Consider the following 23,004-nt stretch of genomic DNA (forward strand, 5'->3'; position numbering starts at 1 on the left):
ATTTATGTATATTGTGAATAGCAACGGTCCTATGACACTCCCCTGCGGCACACCTGAAATCACTCTTACTTCGGAAGACTTCTCTCCATTGAGAATGACATGCTGCGTTCTGTTATCTAGGAACTCCTCAATCCAATCACACAATTGATCTGATAGTCCGTATGCTACTACTTTGTTCATTAAACGACTGTGGGGAACTGTGTCAAACGCCTTGCGGAAGTCAAGAAACACGGCATCTACCTGTGAACCCGTGTCTAAGGCCCTCTGAGTCTCGTGGACGAATAGCGCGAGCTGGGTTTCACACGACCGTCTTTTTCGAAACCCATGCTGATTCCTACAGAGTAGATTTCTAGTCTCCAGAAAAGACATTATACTCGAAAATAATACGTGTTCCAAAATTCTACAACTGATCGACGTTAGAGATATAGGTCTATAGTTTTGCACATCTGTTCGACGTCCCTTCTTGAAAATGGGGATGACCTGTGCCCTTTTCCAATCCTTTGGAACGCTTCGCTCTTCTAGAGACCTACGGTACACCGCTGCAAGAAGGGGGGCAAGTTCCTTCGCGTACTCTGTGTAAAATCGAAATGGTATCCCATCAGGACCAGCGGCCTTTCTTCTTTTGAGCGATTTTAATTGTTTCTCTATCCCTCTGTCGTCTATTTCGATATCTACCATTTTGTCAACTGTGCGACAATCTAGAGAAGGAAGCACAGTGCAGTCTTCCTCTGTGAAACAGCTTTGGAAGAAGACATTTAGTATTTCGGCCTTTAGCCTGTCATCCTCTGTTTCAGTACCATTTTGGTCACAAAGTGTCTGGACATTTTGTTTTGATCTACCTGCCGCTTTGACATAGGACCAAAATTTCTTACGATTTTCTGCTCAGTCAGTACATAGAACTTTACTTTCGAATTCATTGAAAGCCTCTCGCATAGCCCTCCTCACACTACATTTCGCTTCGCGTAATTTTTGTTTGTCTGCAAGGCTTTGGCTATGTTTATGTTTGCTGTGAAGTTCCCTTTGCTTCCGCAGCAGTTTTCTAAGTCGGTTGTTGTACCACGGTGGCTCTTTCCCATCTCTTACGATCTTGCTTGGCACATACTCATCATATTGTACGATGGATTTGAACTTTGTCCAGTGATCCTCAACACTATCTGTACTTGAGACAAAACTTTTGTGTTAAGCCGTCAGGTACTCTGTAATCTGCTTTTTGTCACTTTTGCTAAACAGAAAAATCTTCCTACCTTTTTTAATATTTCTATTTACGGCTGAAATCATCGATGCAGTAACCGCTTTATGATCGCTGATTCCCTGTTCTGCATTAACTGATTCAAATAGTTCGGGTCTGTTTGTCACCAGAAGGTCTAATATGTTATCGCCATGAGTCGGTTCTCTGTTTAACTGCTCAAGGTAGTTTTCAGATAAAGCACTTAAAAGTATTTCACTGGATTCTTTGTCCCTGCCCCCCTTTATGAACGTTTGAGTCTCCCAGTCTATATCCGGCAAATTAAAATCTCCACTCAGAACTATAACATGGTGGGGAAATCTACTCGAAATATTTTCCAAATTATTCTTCAGGTGCTGACATCCAATTACCATGTCTGAGCCTGCTTTAACCGTGACCTTCACCCAAATCATTTCACAATTCGAACGCACCAGGCTTCCCACTGCCGCTACACTCCGAGGCAGCAGCCTGAAGACGGCTGATCGCGGCCATCAACACGCTCAGCTGTTCGCGAAGAGTGGCCAGCTCATAACTGACAACCAGAAGAAATTAATAATTGGTTCCTTCACTAACCCTCCCATTCAGATATTACAGTTACTGAAAGGTTCAAAGAAAACTTGAGTCTCATTTCAGTTAGGTACCCCATTCACACTTCAATTAACTCCCGATACATTGACGAAAATACTTGTTTGACGTAGGTGGTGGGCATAAAAAATCGTCCGAAATTGTAATAAATGCGTTCTCCAAAAATTATTTTAAGTAATTATTTCAGGAGCTCACTCAAAGTGTAAATGGTCGCGAAAACATACGTGTCTTCTCACCAACAAATAATACAAAACAATAGGAGGCATTATGACAGATACAGTGTTTAGTGATCGCAATATCGTTCAAGCGAGACTTAATACTGTATCATCTAAATCCACCAAACATACACGCAGTGTGTTCATACTTAAAAAAACAAGAAAAAAATTTACTTGACGCCTACGCAAGAGGCAGTATTCACTCTTTTCAAACTAACTATGTCAGCACAGACCAGATGCGGCTTGAATTCAAAGAAACAGTACTGACGGCAGTTGAGAAAGTTATTTTTAATAAAACCATTTTAGAGGTTATACTGCAAACGGAAAATCGGATAAAATAAATCTTGGGGACGTTTTTTACATGCTAATGTTAGAAATAGTATTTTTGTCTGTTTATACAAAACATATTACTTCATATGTAAAACTTGGTGAAGCTACTGCATAGGCCACACTGGCAGGGACTTTCATAATAGATACACTGAACACGTTAACTGTTACACACATAACCAGTTCACGAAATCAGTAATAGCAACACATGTAAAACACATTTGACACTGATTAACTGGATACTCCTCCACTTCTAGAGATCACATACATTGGATTTAATACAGGAGTTGGAAATTTATGTACCCCACAGAAAGCAAAGGGGTAAAATTCTCAATGACACACGTTTGTTTCTCCTATACATAATAACTGTAGCAAATTCTCTAAACATGCTGATTTCTTCATAGACTCTGCTCAATATATACAACAAAACAGAATATAAAGCATAATCGATCATTTAAAAGTGAGTAATGGTGCAACAAATTTATAATTGACAACGTAAAGCAAGTAATGAAATCCACAGAAAATGTAACACCTGTATGTCCAAAGTCTTTGTGAAACCATACTTTCATAATATTTCTGTGACATATTTTTATTTCAGAAACGTGCGTTGTCAGTTATGGCTTGGCGTGGATAGTATTCTGCGTAATGGAGGAGACATAGAAACTAGAAGTAAACGGTCAAAAATATTAAATATAACATTAGCATAGAAAAAACCACCACAAGATATATTTTGTCTGACTTTCCGACCGAAATATATCCTCAAAAAGACGACCACAGTGCAAGAGATGCAGACAAATAAACATGCCAATATCACGCAAAATACTTATGTAGACAAATGCACATGACAATTACAATTGCCGTGCGGTTCTAGGCGCCTCAGTCTGGAACCGCGAGACCGCTACGGTCGCAGGTTCGAATCCTGTCTCGGGCATGGATGTGTGTGATGTCCTTAGGTTAGTTAGTTGTAAGTAGCTCTAAGCTCTAGGGGACTGATGACCTCAGCTGTTAAGTCCCATAGTGCTCAGAGCATTTAAACCATTTTGAACAATTACAATTAATCCCCAAAAATCGTTGTGTTAAAAAGATAAAAAAAACACGTAACTGATGCAGTGTTTCATTGTTTACGTCATGAATAACACACGTGTAGGCTTCGCAAAACATGAGTTATAATGAATGAAATAATAAAATTGTATTCGTAGAACACTGCGGTTTTTTTTTTAGTTCATGAAGCGCAGAATTTCAAAATTTTTGAAGATTAACACAAACTGCCAATCTCTAGACCACTTTGAAATCCTATAAATATCAGATTGAACATTTGTGCTGCTTTTTCAAGACAGTACTTCATCATACGAAGAGCGTCCAATAAGTAATGAAACAATTTTTTTTTCTCGCCCAACTTCGGTTAAAAATATGCGGAAGTTGTTGTGCGACTTCGTGGGATATCCCCGCTTCAGCTCCTATAGTTCCATGAAGTTGCGATAGGTGACGTCGCTATACGTAGCCTTCAAAATGGCCTCTGTAACGGAAGTGCGTTCCAGGCAGAGGGCTGTCATTGAGTTTCTTTTGGCGGAAAACGAGAGCATCGCAGTTATTCGCAGGCGCTTGCAGAACGTCGACGAGGATTTGTCAGTGAACAAAACCACGGTGAGCCGTTGGACGAGGCGTCTGTCATCATCGCTGCAAGGTCGCGCAAATCTGTCCGATCTCCCGGATGCCGGCCAGCCGCACACTGTTGTAACTGTTGCAATGTTGAAACGTGCGGACTTCAGCGTGTTTGTAGCTATAAAAATGCCTTCTCCATAACAACGCAAGGCACCAGAGAGAAGCTCACAAAACTTCATTGGACTGTTCTCCCTCATCAACGTGAAGTTCGTATCATCCTCATACTTCCAACATGAGCTAACCAGTCTGCTACTTATTCCAGTATTTGCGCGTGGCTGCCTGTTCCGGGCACAGAGGCCGTTCCTACAGCAAGAAATTTGACATTGCATACTAATTACACCGATAGCCAAACTAAAATATGAAGTAGGAATTTTCGTTTGAAAATCATCTATATTGTCTGCTGGCAACTTTTCTTACGGTAGCAAAAAGTCATCCAGTGTATATAGAAGTAGCAACGCATGTCCGTTTGTCTTTAAGCGTTTATTTTGTTCTGACAGCATGTCATCTGCGAAGTAGTCGTGAAGAAAACTGCTTATTTTTGAAATACCTTTTCGTGAATAGTTGTTGTGTATGGTACTGTACATACGTTTTCCGTCAAGTTTTTCATTTTTAGTATGTTTTCTATTGCTATTGTATAAACTGTTTTCCAAACTATTTTATGTACTTCACTGTCACCTATCTTCCCACATATTTTATACAAAACAGTATTTGAGGAAACACTTATGTTGACATAGTCATAGAGAGAGAGAGGAATTGTGTAATTTTCGTCACTCACTTGTTCATCGTTTTGTTTCTGTTGGCTGTGATGCCAGTTTTAAATGGTTGGTGAAAACTATTGCGGTGTGTCTGCTGGAGAGACCTTGTGTGATGTGTTTTATTTGGTAGACGAACAGACACATGAATAAAACAACTACACAGTGACGTAAACACAGTCTAGCCTGTCTACCGCGGCCATTGTAGCTCGTAGCATCAGCGCACACCAAGTAGTCGCTCAGAATACAAATCTATATAATCACACGAAAGAAAACTCTAAACCAGAAATCATAAATCACCCGAGGAAAAACAATGAAGTTGATACGATAGAAAATCTTAAATTTAACCAATTTGCGTCCCTATCAATCCAGCAGTGTTCACATAACACACTGTAGTTCGGTGGATGGAGCCTACCAACACTGCTGAATTCAAACAACGTAATGGAAAAATGGGAAAAGAAAACAAGCAATAGCGTCGTTTAATAGGTGACAGGCACTAGCAGCATTCTTTCATAAAAGTTGAGCGGTTACATGGTAAGATTTTGAATGCTACGTACAATCATGACGTACGCTGGTAGATCTTCTCACCTTGAACACGTACATGTAAGTATAGTTCGCTACAGCAGGCCGGAGTGGCCGAGCGGTTCTAGGCGCTACAGTCTGGAACCGCGCGACCGCTACGGTCGCAGGCTAGAATCCTACCTCGGGCATGGATGTGTGTGATGTCCTTAGGTTAGTTAGATTTAAGTAGTTCTAAGTTCTAGGGGACTGATGACCTCAGCAGTTAAGTCCCATAGTGCTCAGAGCCATTTGAACCAACAGTTCGCTAGAATCAGCTTGTCATCACACGTATACCTCACTACCAGACGCTGAAGAGTTTAACTCTCCAAAGAGTGATTGTGTTATTTTTTCTTGCATTAATATGAAATTCCTTTGTGTAAAACTTTCTTAATTACCAAGTAAGGTTTCGCCGAGTTTGCTGACGTTAATCTCATGTATGAGGAGGTAACAAGCTGTTGTCGAGATTCTAAAGGTTGTTATACAAAGGACAGTCTCCAGCCAAGAGGTGACATGCTTCAAAGGCTTCGCGACAATATACTGAAACAGGGTTTCTGTGACCGCCTCGACGTGAACTTGTTTGGTCTCGTAGTATACAGACCTTTTGGTGTAACTTTCTGTGTCAGAGGCTGTGGGAGTCAAATATAACACCAGAAAACGACATCAAACTCCTCCCATCGCAGCATTGCAGTATTCAAGCTGCAGAATGCGCAAGTCTTGTCAGATGGTGACTTCCCACCGACCAGTTTTATCTCCTATGAGTTAACAATGCATGTTTCGTTTATCGACGAGTATTATTTCAGTATCAGCAACGGCCACGTATAAGACTTTCAAGTTAAAACAAATCTAGTGAGACACCAAAAATAATTGTGGCAAACGTATGGACTGGCGTTGTACAGAACTATCGTGTTGTGCGTTACATTCTAGCTGACACGCTCAGTATAGAATATCATCCTATCTTTCTACATTAAATTTTACCAGAATCGTTGTAGAGTGGCTGGCTGGTAATTAATCGGTAATTATTCTTCTGATATGGTCAAGTCACCGGACATATCGTCGTTTATTATACTTAGTAAATAAGTAATATTGGACTGGAACGGACAGGCTGGTTCCTTGGCCGCAAAGATATCCACACTTACAGAGTATGAATTTATTTTTATGCAGTTGAAAGCACATTGTGTAAGGACTGGTTGCTGTCTTTGTTGAAGCTTCATTATTCGTCAAACTCTTGGCTCTTTTGAACGCTTTCTTCATTTGTGAGTACTTATAGCAGTTACATTCACAGTTGTAAAATACAACATATAACATCAAAAGGACGTTCTAGCAACAGTCTAACGTAGGTCGCTGAAACTGCAAACTGTCCTATGTCGTCGGAATAGGGAGCATGTCGAGGACTGATGCACAGAAATAAGACTGGCACTTGACTTCCTCATAAATAAATGTTACGTAATGCGCGTGAAAAGACGATAAGACCCGATATCGTTTGACAACATCATCGGCATCGACACGCTGGAATTAGTGGAATCAGTTACAACCGTGAGGTATCTAGGAACACATGCTGAATAGCCACAGAAGTCTGTCTGTGGGAACGACAGATGGCGTGGGCCCCTTGTATTGTACTGTATTCTATGGAACTGGGGACCTGGAAACGACGGAGAGGCTTCGTCCCCGCCGTAGCCTCAGTGGTACACAACTCCACAACAATCTACAACAGTCCTCTCACCCCTCCGCTGCCCCACACCGAACATGGTCTTAGTGTGCAGTTCGCCCCCCAGTGGACCCCCCGGGAACGTTCACTCCAGAGGAATGTAACCCCAGTGTTTGCGTGGCAGAGTAATGATGGTGTACGCGTACGTGGAGAAAGTGTTTGCGCAGCAGTCGCCGACATAGTGTAACTGAGGCGAAATAAGGGGAAACTGCCCGCATTCACCGAGGGAGATGAAAAACCGCCAAAAAACCATCCACAGACTGGCCGGGAAAGCAGTGCGTTACACAGCGTGGCAAACCAGGCGGGCACATGGACCCCTTACTTAGCTTGCATTTATCGCGAATCTCTCGCCCAATGCAAAGTCCCAAGCGATTGGAAAAAAGAGAAGGAGACTTCTACATATAAGAAGAGTAAGAGAATGAACCCACAGAATTACAGACGAATATCCTTAACATAGGTTTGCTGCAGAATTCTTCAGTCCTTGAGGCGGAAGAGGTTCCTTTCCATAAATCAATACGGTTTTAGAAAGCATGGCTCGTGCGAAATTCAGCTTGCTCTTTACTCAAATGATGTCCTGCGAACTATGGATAAAGAGCAATAGGCAAATCCATATTCCTAGATTTTCGGAAAGAGTTTGACATGGTGCCCCACCGCAGACTGTTAACGAAGATACGAGCTTATGTAATAGGTTCCCGGGTGTGTTAGTATGGAAACAGCAAGAATACGGCGCTGCGGTCATTGACGCCTATATAAGATAAGAAGGGTCTGGCGCAGTTGTTAGATCGGTTACTGCTGCTACAATGGCAGCTTATCAAGATTTAAGTGAGTTTGCATTTGGTATTATAGTCGGTGCACAAGCGATGGAACAGAGAAACTCCGAGGTAGTGACGAAGTGGGGACTTCCCCGTATGACCATTTCACGAATATACCGTGAATATCAGATAAAACATCAAATCTCCGACATCGCTGCGGCTGGAAAAAGATCCAGCAAGATCGGGACCAACGACGACTGAAGAGAATCGTTCAGCGTGACAGAAGTGCAACCCTTCCGCAAACTGCTGCGAATTTCAAAGCTGGGCCATCAACAAGGGTCAACGTGCGAACTCCTCAACGGAACATTAGCGATATTGGCTTTCCGAGCCTAAGGCCCTCTCGAGTACCCCACCTGGGCCCGTCAGCACCGACATTGGATTGTTGATGACTGGAAACATATTGCCTGGTCGTAAAATTCTCGTTTCAAATTGTATCGAGCGGATTGATGTGTACGGGTATGAAGACAACCTCATGCATCTATGACCCTTGGATGTCAAGAGGGACTGTGCAAGCTGGTGGAGGCTCTGTAATGGTGTGGGGCGTGTGCAGTTAGAGTATGGGATCCCTGATACGTCTAGATATTACTCTGATTGGTGACACGTAAGTAAGCATCCGGCGTGATCACCTGCATCCATTCCTGTCCATTGTGCATCCGAAGAGCTTGCACAACTGCAGCAGGAAAATGGTACACCCCACACGTTCAGAATTGCTACAGAGTGGCTCCAGGAACACCTTTCTGAGCTTAAACACTTCCACTGGCCACCAAACTCCCCAGACATGAACATTATTGAGCATATCTGGGATGCCTTGCAACCTGCTGTTCAGAATAGATCTCCACCCTCTCGTAGTTTTACGGATTTATGGACAGCTCTGTAGAATTCACGGTGTCAATTCCCTCCAGCAGTACTTCAGACATTAGTGGATCCATGTCACGTCGTGTTGCGGCACTTCTGTGAGCTCGCGGGTGCCCTACACGATTTTAGACAGGTGTACCAATTTCTTTGGCTCTTCAGCGTACATGAATGATCTGACGGGCAGGGGAACAGCAGTCTTCTGCTGTTTTATAATGATGGAGTGGTGTATGGGAAGCTCATACCGTTGAGTGATTATAGCAGGATACAAGGTAATGTTCGAATACATCATCTGTAGTGTACTATTACCAGGGCGTAACGTTGCAAGGCGATATGAAATGTAACGAGCACGTAACGGCGGTAGTAGGAAAGGCATATGTTGAATTCAGCCTATTGAGAGAATTATAGGAAAGTGTAGTTCGCTTGTAAATGAGACCACGTATAAAACACTAATGTGACACGTTCCTGTGAACTGTTTGAGTGTTTTGGATCCCCACCAGGTTCGATTAAAGATATAAATCGAAGTAGATCAGAGTGGGGTTGCTAGATTCGTTACCTGTAGGTTCACGGAGATGCTCCGTGATCTTAATCTGGAATCGTTAGAGGGAAGACGACGTTCTTTTCGTGGAACACATCTGTGAAAATTTTAAAAACTGGTATTTGAAGCTGAATTCAGAGTGATTCAATTACCGCTCACGAACATTTCGCGTATGGACCACGAAGACAGATAAGAGAAATTACGGCTCGTACGGAGGTATATAGAGAGTAATTTTTCCCTCGTCTTTTTTTTCCCAAGGCGAAACGCTGCCCCTGAGTCATGGCCTATCTGCACTCTGAATGTCTTCGTTCACCCCAGTGGATCACCGCTTGAACAAACACCCTTACTACGACTCTAACTTTCGTAGTGTTCAGTTAGTGCACCATGTGTGTTTGGTGCTTATAGATTCGACATGGAAGTGACATCGACCATCCGCGTTAAGCAACGTGGCCACTATGGAGCTTCCCAGTGTATTACAAAGAGAATGAAAGTAAGAAACAAACGTATTCCCTGGGAATGCTTGATACCAAAGACGATGCTTATATCGAACTAGTTTCATGTGACGCCCTCTCAGATTTACATAAGATTGTGAATCAGGCGAAAAAGAGAGCACAATAAATTATGATCACTTACAGTTATAAACATTTGGGCGTTACAGTTAGTGTTTGAGAATCTCCAGTGCTCCTTGTCATCATTATTTGTTGTAAAGTAAAACACCACGTAAGAGTCCTCGGTTCGTTTACCTGCTGGGCAAGTTGCGAAGTTCAGAGAGTGGGATTAGTGGCCCTTTCCCCAACCGATCCTGAGCACAAGTTACACTAGGCGCAAATTTCAGTGGGCACAGTTGACAAGCCACCGGGAAAGGCAGATGCAAGTTTAAGATTTATCGTAAGAACTCTAAGCAGGTATAAATCCAAGTACATGTAACTCAACCGCGATGGAGGTCGCTCCCAAACCATTCGTTTGTCATTTTGGCACTCTTAACATTCCGTAGTTTCAAAAAGTCCTTTGCGTTTCGTCAAATATTTGTTCAGTCAGCGCGAGAGCATCTCAGTGGGAGACACTATGAGAAAGCTGGTGTGCGTAGTACGGAACCTTCAGAGCTAATGTTCCCATATGAGTCGAGAAACATATTACCTCACGCACAGTGTCCTAGGAAATAGAATTACGGAAACTCTGGACATAAAATGGTGTACGTATCTTCTTCTCATCGTGTATTTTCCTTAAATGGAACAGGTCTGTGGGAAATATTTTTGGCAGATCATGCACCCTCCGTCAAAGGCCAGTTGATGATTTGAAGAATATTGGAGAAAGATGTTCCAACAGTCTCAAAAATCTCACCTATCAGGCCGTAATACCGCATATAACCATCTTCGAGATTGTTGTTACATTAGAGAAGTTTATCATTTTACCTCAACTACCACTTCAGACATACTGTAACTGAACTGTAATGCCACGCTGCATGCACAGCACTAAATGGGCAGCATGCAGCCAGGTTTACAAATTAATTACATTAAATGGCCTGCGAAGTGCATACTAATTCACCATTATAACAAAACATCGTTGAAATGATATATCTAACATGTAATTTGCTTACAAACCGACACCGAGTGATAAGACACGTCTTGCCAACAGTTTCGTAGTATTCGACAGAACTAATACGGTATCAATATATTAGCGCGACGAAGACGTGTTTACTTTCGGCAAGCGAGCAAGTCATCTGTTAAAGTCTCTGCGCTAACATTAGCAACGTTCTTGGCAGTAACGTAGCACTCTTAATAGCAACCAGCGACTAACATGTTTGGCATCACGACTAACACTGAATGTCTGTAGGGCAGTTTGAATTTACTTCACTTAGACAGACCTTTCTTACTCACACTAATCTAACAACGATATTGCATTTTCGTCAGAAACCAACGTACGAGGACTCAGCGCGAGATGCTTATAATAGTTTCCTCAAAGAAACTTTGTCTCGAACCCTGACAGAAAATCCAAAGACATTCTTGTCGTATGTAAAGTATACTAGCGGCAAGACACAGTCAGTGCCTTCTCTGTGCAATAGCAATGGAAATACTACCGATGACAGTGTTACTAAAGCAGAATAACTAAACACAGCCTTCCGGAATTCCTTCACCAAAGAAGATGAAGTAAATATTGCAAAAATTGGTTCAAATAGCTCTGAGTACTATGCGACTTAACTTCTGAGGTCATCAGTCGCATAGAACTTAGAACTAATTAAACCTAACTAACCTAAGGACATCACACACATCCATTCCCGAGGCAGGATTCGAGCCTGCGACCGTAGCGGTAATCCTTTAAATTACAGGCCCATATCATTAACGTCGATATGCAGCAGGATTTTGGAACATATATTGTTTTCTTGCATAATGAATTACCTCAAAGAGAGCGGTCTATTGACTCATAGTCAACACAGATTTAGAAAACATCATTCTTGTGATGCGCAACTAGCTCTTTACCCACACGAAGTGTTGAGTGCTGTCTACAAGGGATTTCAAATTGATTCCGTATTTCTAGATTTCCAGGAGGCTTTTAACACCGTACCTCACAAGCGCTTCTAATCAAATTGCGAGTTATTGGATATCGTCTCAGTTATGCGACAGGATTCGTGTTTCCTGTCAGAGAGGTTCGTAGTAAGTGACAAGAAGTCATCGTGTAAAATAAAGTGATTTATGGCTTTCCCCAAGGTAGTGTTATAGGCTCTCTGCTGTTCCTTATCTATATAAATGGTTTAGGAGACAATTTGAGTAGCCGTCTTAGGTTGTTTGAAAATTGTGCTGTCGTTTATCGTCTAGCAAAGTCATCAGAAGATCAAACTCACTTGCAAAATGATTTAGATAAGATATCTGTATCGTGCGTAAATTGTCAGTTGGCCCTAAATAATAAGTCTGCTGAAGGAATCCATTAAACTTCGGTTACACGATAAGTCAGTCTAACCTAAAGGCCATAAATTCAACTAAATACCTAGGAATTAAAATTATGAACAACTTAAATTGGTAAGAACACATAGAAAATGTGGGGAGCGCGAACCAAGTTTTATAGGCAGAACACTTAGAACATGCAGCACATATACTACGGAGACTATCTACACTACGCTTGCCCATCCTCTTTTGTAGTACTGCTGCATAGTGTAGGATCCTTACAAAGGTTCCGAGTTGGAGCCTCGGCTCGGCACACAGTTTTAATCTGCCAGGAAGTTTCAAGTTTCGTTTTATCGAGGAATAAAGGAGATAGTGTCACGAACATGATACAGGATTTGGGGTTTGTTTTTGTTTTTACAAAGGCGTTTTTCGTTGGGGCAGGATCATCTCACGAAATTTAGGTCACCAACTTTCTCCTGCGAATGCGAAAATATTTTGTTGGCGCCGACCTACATAGGTAGAAACAATCATCACTGCAAAATAAGAGAAATCAGAGTTCGCACGGAAAGAGAAAGAAGTCCGTTTTTTCCGCGCGCTGTTCAAGAGTGGAATAATAGAGAAATAGTGTGAATGTGGTTCGATGAATCCTCTGCGAGGCACTTAAATGCAACCTGCAGAGTAGGCACGTATATGTAGGTGTAGAATTACATACCCGAGCCAAAACAATTATGACCAGCTTGATTTCAGTTTGGTCTCCGGGTAGTCAGCCGAATTGTTTCTTCCATTTTGCTCACAATTTTTCGATGACCGACACGTACGTGTTCTCCAGGAGCTGCAAGTTTTCTGTTGTGTGTATTGGGTACCTGGACTCTGACCAGACTGTGAACTATTGTTGATCTCGCGCCGCTATTTATAGGTAAATTCGAATGCCGACTCCCACTGCGCCCTTTGACGCTCTTTTGTTTTTCAGAGCCCGCATTGATATTCTGTAAAACGTAGATTCTCCCAGCATTGATGTGAAGGCCGGAACATCAGCTCTTACCATCTGAAATCGGGACTCATCTGACCACACCACGGTTTTCCAGTAGTCTACGGCCCAACCAATGTGGTCACAATCCCAGGAGAGGCGCTGCAGGCATGTCGAGGTGTCAACAAAGGTATTCGCGTTAGAGGTCTGCTTCCATTGCCCATTAATGCCAAATTTCACCGCACTGTCCTAACGGATACGTTCCTCGTTCGTCCCACATTGATTTCTGTCGTTGTTTCACGCTGTGTTGCTGGTCTGTTAACACTGACAACTCTAAGCAAACGCCGCTGCCCTCTGTCGTTAAATGAAGGCCCTCGGCCACGGCGTTGTCCATGGTGAGACTAATGCATGAAATTTGGTATTATCGGCACACTCTTGACACTGTGGATCTCCGAATATTTAATTCCCCAACCATTTCCGAAATGGAATGTTCAACTACCATTCTGCGTTCAAAGTGTGTTAAATCCCATCCTGCGGCCATAATCATGTCGGAAACCTTTTCACACGAATCACCTGAGTACAAATGACAGGTACCCAAATGCACTGTCCTTTTATACCTTGTTTACGCGATGCTATCGCCATCTGTATATGTGCATATCCGTATCCCATGATTTTTTGTCACTTCAGTGAATAGGCGACTGCAGAGCGCACAGCTGGTCAGTTCGGTGTTCGCGCTTAATATTGTCGGATCTACCTACATTATACTAGGACCTTGCTTTGCATCCGGTTACTCCCTTTGGTCGCTTCTTAGATTTGTCAGCCGGCCGCTGTGGCCATGCGGTTCTAGGCGCTACAGTCTGGAACCGCGCGACCGCTACGGTCGCAGGTTCGAATCCTGCCTCGGGCATGGATGTGTGTGATGTCCTTACGTTAGTTAGGTTTAAGTAGCTCTAAGTTCTAGGGGACTGATGACCAATGAAGTCCCATAGTGCTCAGAGCCATTTTTAGATTTGTCTCTCGCTGCTGTTAGGCATTGTTGTCGACGTTGTGGCGAAGGTTGCGCTTAGTGTCTCGTTCTCCTTGTCCTGGTCTGTTGTCTTGTCCGCAGTCTGCCTGTCAAGTTTCGCTCGTCTATCGTTAGTTTGGGTTGCTCTTCCGCAGGCGGTTGATGAAGGACCGTTAGAAACCGTGGCCCGGCCTCTGGCCAGGATATCACTGACACCACGACACTGTTAAGCATGGCGGCTCTGGCGTCGTGAAAGAATTGAGTGGAGAATGGAATGGCACCGTGTTGGCTTTAGTGACGGCAGTAGGATTCGTCTAAATGCCAGTGTTGGGCGCACACGTGCGTAGTGTAGACATGATGAGCTGCTATTTCAGATAACCTTCACCCACGACAGACAGGTCCCATCCCAGGCTTCGTGATCGGGGGTGTCATGAGTTACAACTCGCTGTCACATTTGGTAGTTCTGTGTGATAAAATAATCAGTGCCCTTTACTTTGGACAGGCTGGTATCTCTGTGTTATTGTCTTCTCTACGAAAAGAAGGCGATGTGCTTTTTCGGCAGGACAATGCACGTCCATATACGGCTACTGTGACGCAACGCGCTCTTCGTAGTGTACATCATCTACCTTGGCCATCAAGATTGCCAAATCCCTCGCCAATTGAACATGAATGCGACACGATGAAGCGGCAGCTTACTCGTTCAACCGTGCCAGCGAAAACCATTACCGAACTGAAACAAAAGGAGCAAGATGCTTGGGACAATCTATGGCAGGATACCATTCGGCACACTTTTTATCGTTTGCATACGAAACTACAGGCTTTCGTTGCCGCCAGAAGGGGGTACACTACACTGCTTATTGATGTCATTGTTTGGGAGCCGTTTACCGTGAAATGTGTGGTTAATTTGTTCTAAAATTTTTATCATATACTCCTATAATGATGAAGTACCTGTCATCTCACTTGTCAATAAAATGAACCTTGTTATTGGGGACTTTGCAATTTTTTTCGACAGTATATTAACACCACTACTACACGATGGGGCAAAAACGCATTGCCTGGATACGTGCCGTTTACAATAGTCTTCAGAGTGGAAGCTAACTAGGCAGAGATAGTCCTGAGACGTTCTTGTCGTTAAGGCTATCCAATAAATTTAGGATTGATGGATATCTACTCCTAGAAGCCCTTATGATATGCCAGACAATTCGGTGACAATGTCCTACATATCCATAGGCTCATAGTGTTCACCTCAGCAGCAGCACGACACCGATATGTAGTCGTGCGAATAATATCTTTGACTGGTAAAAATGGGTATGGCTTCATTTCTTCATGCGACAGATTGCGATACTGTTTCAAGCCACATAGTCGATAGGTTTTCCCGTGGAAGTGTTGCCTGACAGATGGGCCTTTGCACCAATGGAAACGGCTATAGGGTACACAGACGGCATTCACTGACGGTTAATCTCCCATATGCCCGTGACACTAGTGAGTCCTCCCTGGACAATTTTCGTCTCCCTGAAGGTCATTTAGTGGTTTACATTATGCGAGTTAGTCGTTCCAACAGCACTTACGTTCTTACCTCTACTATCGTGTGCACAGTTTGCAAAGCTCGTAGACATACACCAGAATATTCTGCACTGTCTAAAAGTATGTTTAATTCTTCGTGATCTGCAAGCCGAATCGAATGTTTTGTTCGCGCAATAAGAAATACCGCATCTGACCTCTTAATTAGTTCATTAGTTGGAGCCTTCCTGACAAAATGAAAATAAATAAAATTAAAATACTCCATCTACTACAAACACAATTTTTATTAGGGTGACCAGACCCAAGATAGCATTAAGAAAAACCCTTTACACTTACTAGGATGTACCACCAAAACCTAAAAGGAAAAAAAAGCAATTGGGCCATGTGACTGAAATTAAACTGAACGTAATTTAAACAATTTACTAGTAAAGGCTTTTTAGTTGGAAATACCGCAAAAGTAGTCACTCGAACCGGTAATCTGTTCTTTCTGTATCATCAGTTTAACAATTATATCCCAGTCAAATGAGCATACGGAAGAAGATGCACTGCTTCTTTTACTTCAGGTGCCGTCCCTTTAAAAGTATGTTAAAACATTTGTTGTATATTTTGAGACAACATGTGTTAACACTCTAGAGGAGGAACTTCTCGGCTGTGCTACGCCTGCGCACCTCGTTAAGGTAACAAGAAGCAGCACACAAAGCTCGTGCGGCAACCGTAAACAGACACGGATTAAAACTTAGTTCCACTAAAGCAAAAATTTTAACAACCTTAAGAAAGTACCTTTTCCCTCCGCTGAAGCAACACGCATTAAAGTAACTTACAGACACTCACAAAAGTTCTTATTTTCCTTTTCAGAGTTCGCAGGCTGATTCAGTCTCACAAGCATACCACTGTTATGCACTGAATTACATCAATGCTCTAAATTATCTAGAGACCCTAAGAAGGCACGTGGAATTCTGCGAATTCGAAAAGGTAAGCCTCTCATGCTATTTCTATTGTATTAGAGTAATGACGAACAAATCCTCAAAAACTAAGAACTTTTTCATTTATTTTTAACCCATATATGTCTTCGCAATAGTGATTTTCTTACCTACTATTAAAAAATGTATTTGACTATAAAGGAAAGCACTTTGGATCTGAATTCTTCAAACTGTTATTGCTTTTTTACAGTATAAGTTGAACCGTTGACTGTAATTTCATTTTTTATTCGTCTGGAACACATCTATTCAGCCACCACATACGTGTAAATCGAAAACACGCTCACACACACACACACACACACACACACACACACACACACACACACAACATGGCGTACAATTAGTGTGCAACATGTAGAAAATATGAAGAACATGTACATGGAGAGGGAACTTCGATGTTCATTTCTGCGTTAACTTTTCATGCGACCATGCTCTTTGTAGTTGTGAGTGTCAGGCATTTCTTGACTTAAAAAAAAAAAGAGAGAAAAGAAGATTAAAGAGACTAGGGTCAAAAAGTGAGTGTCATATTTTGAAACCAATCATTAAACTCAGTGTACATTTATAATATATTAAATGTTGGTGGCCAAAACGACTCTTCAGAAGTAGGATTTTGATATACAGACATTCTCAACTAAAACCAGAACTAATACCTGCACCTAGAAGTGCACTTTCAGTGGTGAACTTGGTATAAAATTAGTTGTTCCCCCATGTCTACATCAAATGTTGCAGAAAACCTTACATCAAAAGCTACATGTTTACCTCTACAAGTAGACACGGAACAACTAAAGAATGTATCACACGTGATAAGATGCCTTCGTTTACTCAGGAGGAGAAATACATGTTGAAGAATCTAAAATCAAAAAGAAGAAGTCAGAAGTGATCAAATCACCTGTATTGTGTGCCGGGGAGCAATGCTCTCCACTTCCGTGGCATACGATAAGCGACATCGCTTCCTGGGTCGTGCCAAATAAAAGTGTCTTCGGCTGGGTGTGAGTTTGGCGAAATCGGGGAATGGTGAGCGCCGCCAGTCCTCTTTGGCCGCTACCTCTGTGCATGTTTGAGCAACCATCATGCGGCGCGGCGATGGAATGTTGTGTGTCAGATGGAACAGAGATCTTGGTTTAACTCCCCGGATCTGTCATAACAAAAATAAAATACTTGAACCTCAAGGCGTGCCACTTTTCGGTGGGGTGGATTGACGAAAAGAAACAATTGTTACTGCGCAGCTACGGGGGAACCTGAAGCACCCCAGTTGTACACTGTAGGGGCTAAGAAATTGATATAGGCATCCGTGTTCAAAAATACAGATATGTGAACAGACAGAATACGGCGCTGCGGTCGTAATGCCCATATAAGACAACAAGTGTCTGGCACAGTTGTTAGATATACTACTGCTGCTACAATGGCAGGTTATCAATATTTAAGTGAGTTTGAACTTGGTGTTATAGTCGGCTCACGAACGATGGGACACAGCATCTCCGGGGTAGCGATGAAGTGGATATTTTCTCGTACGACCATTCCACGAGTAATGCTGAGCCATCAACAAGTGTCAGCGTGCGCACCATTCAACGAAACATCATCAACATGGGATTTCCGAACCGAAGGCCTACTCGTCTACCCTTGATGACTGCGTGACATATAGCCTTACACCTCTCCTGCGCCCGTCCACACCGACATTGGACTGTTGATGACTGGAAACATGGTGCCTGGTCGGACGAATCTCGTTTCAAATTGTATCGAACGGATAGACGTGTACTGGTATGGAGACAACCTCATGAATCCATGGACCCTGCATGTCAGCAGCGGACTGTTGAAGCTGGTTGAGGGTCTGTAACGGTGTGGGCGTGTGCAGTTGAAGAGGTACGGCCCCCCTGATACCTCTGTATATGACTCAGATAGGTGTCACGTGCGTAAGCATCCTGTTTGATCACCTACATCCATTCATGTTCATTGTGCATTCCTACGGACTTGGGCAGTTCCAGCAGGACAATGTGACACCCCATTCTTCCATAATTGCTACAGAGTGGCTCCAGAAACACTTTTCTGAGTTTAAACACTTCCGCTGACCACCAAACTCGCCAGACATGAACATTAATTAGAATATCTGGGATGCCTTGCAACATGTTGTTCAGAAGAAATATGCACCCCCTCGTACTCTTATGGATTTATGGAGAGCCCTGCACGATTCATGGTGTCAATTCCCTTCAGCGCTACTTCAGACGTTAGTGAAGTGCTTGCCACGTCGTGTTGCGGCCCTACACGATATAAGGCAGGTGTACCAGTTTCTTTGGATCTTCAGTGTATAAGGCCTACTGAAGAAAGCGGAGACCTGTCCTTGTCTCCCTAGCCGCCCGTGGCATTCAAATGGAACCCACATCATTTAAATCACTCAGAGTGGTTCAGGCGATCCGCTGAGCATTATTAACACTCATGGAATAAAAAGACCTCTCGTGGCAGTCCCAACGAAGAAGTCTGCTGTCGATGGAGAACGCACTGTTTCTAACAGACCACGTCCAGTTGTAAGCAATGTATTATTTGTAGTAATACATGTATAAAGTACGTTCAGTAATGTGTAGCCCTCCTACATACATCGTTCGAGAGACTTGCATGGCCACTGATATCAGTCAAGAAACTGCAAAATTGTTACTCCTTGTGGAAACAGCAAGAGCTATCCAAGCAAATGAGCTGCTTAACGGAACAATGTGGTACAAACACAAAGCTACACACCGCTCTAAATTGTAGTAAATGGGACAATATGTACCTCGACATCAAGGACTACAATAGGAATGGGAAAACTAATGTGTAGCTGCGGTCAGAAATATTACGAAGAGAATAAACAATGAGCTTCAAAAGACGGTAGCCCTTATTCTGACAAAATTGAATGAGTAAATTTCATCTCTTTGAAGATTACGCCTTATATACTAACCCAAACAGATTATTTAAACCACATTGTCACTGCAGAACCATGGGATGCGAGGAACAGGCGACCTGTAGTATATGTGTTTTCTCTGCCCACGAAGAGAACACCTCCTCCACCCATGCGTGTGAATTGTGCTCAACAGCGTCCAGTATGGAGTAGGAAATGTGCACGAACACACGTAAATTATGTTGCACGGCTGCAGACGAACCTCAACAGAGGAGGCACACTAACCGTCTGCTGCGCAGGGAGAGAGGGGAGGGGGGGGGGGGGGCTCTGGGGCTCGGAGGGCATAGGGAAGCCAAACTTCCGAAGGGGAGTAAACCTGAAAGGAAAATCCTAGTCTTCCAGGTCAGGGGTTTGGCGTGTGGCTAACAACCACATGTCGTAAAATGCTACACATCAACATCGGAAGGATACGGGTTACAGAATAATGACCTGCCAAGGAAAAAGGTTAATGGGAAACCAAATGGATATCATGATAGCCACCTGGAATATGAGGAAACTTAGGACACCTGGAAAATTGCAAGAAATTAGAAAAGAAATGGATAAGTATGAAGTGGAAATGGTTGCAGTATGAAAAATAAGATGGAAAGTACTGGATTTCACTGCACTGGGGGAACATACACTGACGTCTGGTGGAAGGGACACAGGCGATCACGGTACTGGCTTTCTAATACGTAGCTAAATGAAGGCAAAGGTATAGGTTTCAAAACAATTACAGGCAGATTGTGTTCTTTGAGATTTAGGACAAATTTTTTCAGTGTTACGGTGATGCTTGCCTGTGCCCTTATAGAGGATTCGGATCATAAATAGAAGCATGCCTTTTACTTCAAACTAGAAGAGCAAATCAGCAAGGTTCGAAGGCACGATCCCAAAATGATCCTTGGGATCCGAATATAAAAATAGGGAAAGAAGAAGTGTGTACTCGGGTTGGGACTTAAATAGTGGCAACTATTTACTCACAACCGATACAAAAGAGTTACATATTTACATTTGTTGCTGTCCTTCAAAGTAGTCACCAGCATTGTGTAGAACCCGTTGCCAGCGATGTGGAAGGCGTAATATACCGTTAGCAGAGCCTGTTCTATTGATGGTGCGAATGGAGCGGTCTACTGCCTGTCGAATCTCTGGAAAAGTTCTGAAGCGAATGCCACAAAGTGGTTCCTTCATCTTCGGAATCAAATCAAAGTCACAACGACTTAAGTCGTATTACTGTTCGTTTTTGGAGCATCAACTGCGACCAGCTATGCGAAAGAAGCGGCGACACTTTCTGCGCAACCCACCCATCATTTTGCATGACAATGTGCGGGAACCGAGCCAGGTGGCGCAGTGGCTAGTACACTGGACTCGCATTCGGGAGGACGACGTTCAATCCCGCGTCTGGCCATCCCGATTTAGGTTTTCCGTGATTTCCCTAAATCGCTCCAGGAAAAGGCCGGGATGGTTCCTTTCAAAGGGCGCGGCCGGCTTCCTTCCTCGTCCTTCCCTAATCCGATGAGACCGATGACCTCGCTGTCTGGTCTCTTCCCCCAAACAACCCAACCCAATGCGCAGGAGCATACAGCGCAAGCTGTGGCTGCTCTCTTCAGTCGATGGGACTAGGAAGTGCTGTACTACCATCCACCATACTCTCCGGGATTAAGTCCTTGCGACTTTGATTTGATTCCGAAGATGAAGGAACTACTATGGCTGCCACGGTAACTCCACTGCCCAGTGCACTACGTCCACATCTTTGACAATCCATCACTGACCAGCTCAAATACAGGTTTCCAAAGTGGGAAAGATTTAAGAATTCCGCTAAAATTATTGAGGTTGACACAAATTACAATGAAAGCAACAATCTGCAGGATAAGATCAGAGCAAGAGTTGTCTGGAAAGTTCCGTATAGGAAGAGGGCTCTGGCAGGGACATGTGGTCTTTGCGCTACTCTTAGAACAAGAGAAGGTAATTCGCCACATGCCAACAAGCCCAGGGGGAATAATATTTAATCACCAGGTCCAGGTGGTGGTATACGCTGATGATGTGACATTAATTGCAAGGAATGTCAAAGGATCATTATCTAGCACTGGAAAAAGCAGCGCGAAGTGAATATAGGTAAAACAAAGTAGATCATAATGGAAGATCCTGGTGGGAATAGAAGAGGGGCTATGATAAAAATAATTTTGAAAGAATAGCAAAGACTGGAAAAGTTTAAATATCTAAGTTCGATAATAACAGAAGGTAACAGGACAGCAGTAGATATTCACAAAAGGATAGCAGTTGAAGTCGATGCTATTTTTCATTGTAGAATATATTCAATTCCAGAAATGGTAGGTAGGAATACAAAAATCAAAACATATTTGACTATATTAAGACATTTAGTAATGTATGGATCGGAAGGCTGGGTGATGACTACAAAGGAGAAAGGATGATTATTGAGATGGGAAAGGAATATTTTGAGAAAGATATTTGGGGCAGTGAGAGAGGAAAAATGCTGGAGAAAAAGGACAAACGCAGAACTACAGACATTAGTTGGACAGGTTACTGTTGTTGTAAAAAAACAAACATAGAAGAATAAGATGGGCTGGGCACAGAATGCTAGAAACTGGAAGTGTTAAGAAAGTGTTTATAGGAAAGCCCGAGGGAAGAAGGAGAAGAGGAAGACCCAGGAAAAGGTGACTTGAAGATATGGAGGAGAGCTTCAGACCAGTAGCCGTCAAGAACTGGAGAAGGAAACCTGTGAACAGTAAAGAATGGAGGTAGGTGACAAGGCAGCCAAGATTCTACAATCTTCAAGGAGTGTTGCGCCGAGCAGTAAGTATGTAAGTGCGTTTCGATGCCGCACCCTGTATTTCTCCTTCATTACAATTTTCTTCCGATTATTTGATTTACCCCTTTATTACATTTATTTGATTCTGTGTTGATAATCATGTTCACATCATAGATTAATGCTTTCAGTACTTACGAAGGTAAATATCTCTTCGTACAAAAGTGATAAGGGAAACAATTGGTTGTGTGATAATCGTGTACTCATCATGAATTAATGCTTTCAATACTTATGGAGATGGATATCAGTTATCACAAAAGTGATGAAAGAAAACATTGGAATTACGAGGACTCATCATTAAAACTGCAACATCATGAAAGTGATAGGCGATAATTGAATAATCGTTAAATTGGCATAAATTGTACCATGTGCTTTGATACTCAAATGTTTTATTTCAACGCAACGACGTAAAATAAATGGGAGTGACTCTGTCTACATCTTATATATAAGTTAAGATAACTTATTATCTTTCTCAGTCACAGACGGCATCTGAATTTTATTGTTTGTCGGGAGATCGCTTTATACATCTTGTAAGAGGGAGCAACGTCTACCAGCACGTGTTGGAATTCGACAACTGCGCGATCGTGGCCTGTCAAAATATTGTTGCTTGTTTTGGTCGGAATCACACGATTGTCATGCTAACATGGAACCGAGGTTCAGGAGTGCTATACTCAACAACATCCAGTAGCTC

The 23,004-nt window shown here is 42.8% G+C and overlaps 1 protein-coding gene across 1 annotated transcript in view; it reads left to right on the plus strand.

Moving 5' to 3' along the window:
• Window positions 1-23,004, plus strand: part of LOC126298321 (uncharacterized) — an 897,137-nt gene that overhangs the window by 763,325 nt on the left and 110,808 nt on the right. Inside the window, exon 12 of the mRNA XM_049989619.1 lies at window positions 16,463-16,579. Within this exon, the coding sequence (XP_049845576.1) occupies window positions 16,463-16,579 (117 nt within the window). The remainder of the gene's footprint in view (window positions 1-16,462; window positions 16,580-23,004) is intronic.

The sequence above is a fragment of the Schistocerca gregaria genome, chromosome X (genome assembly GCF_023897955.1).
Source record: "Schistocerca gregaria isolate iqSchGreg1 chromosome X, iqSchGreg1.2, whole genome shotgun sequence".
NCBI classification, from domain to species: domain Eukaryota; kingdom Metazoa; phylum Arthropoda; class Insecta; order Orthoptera; family Acrididae; genus Schistocerca; species Schistocerca gregaria.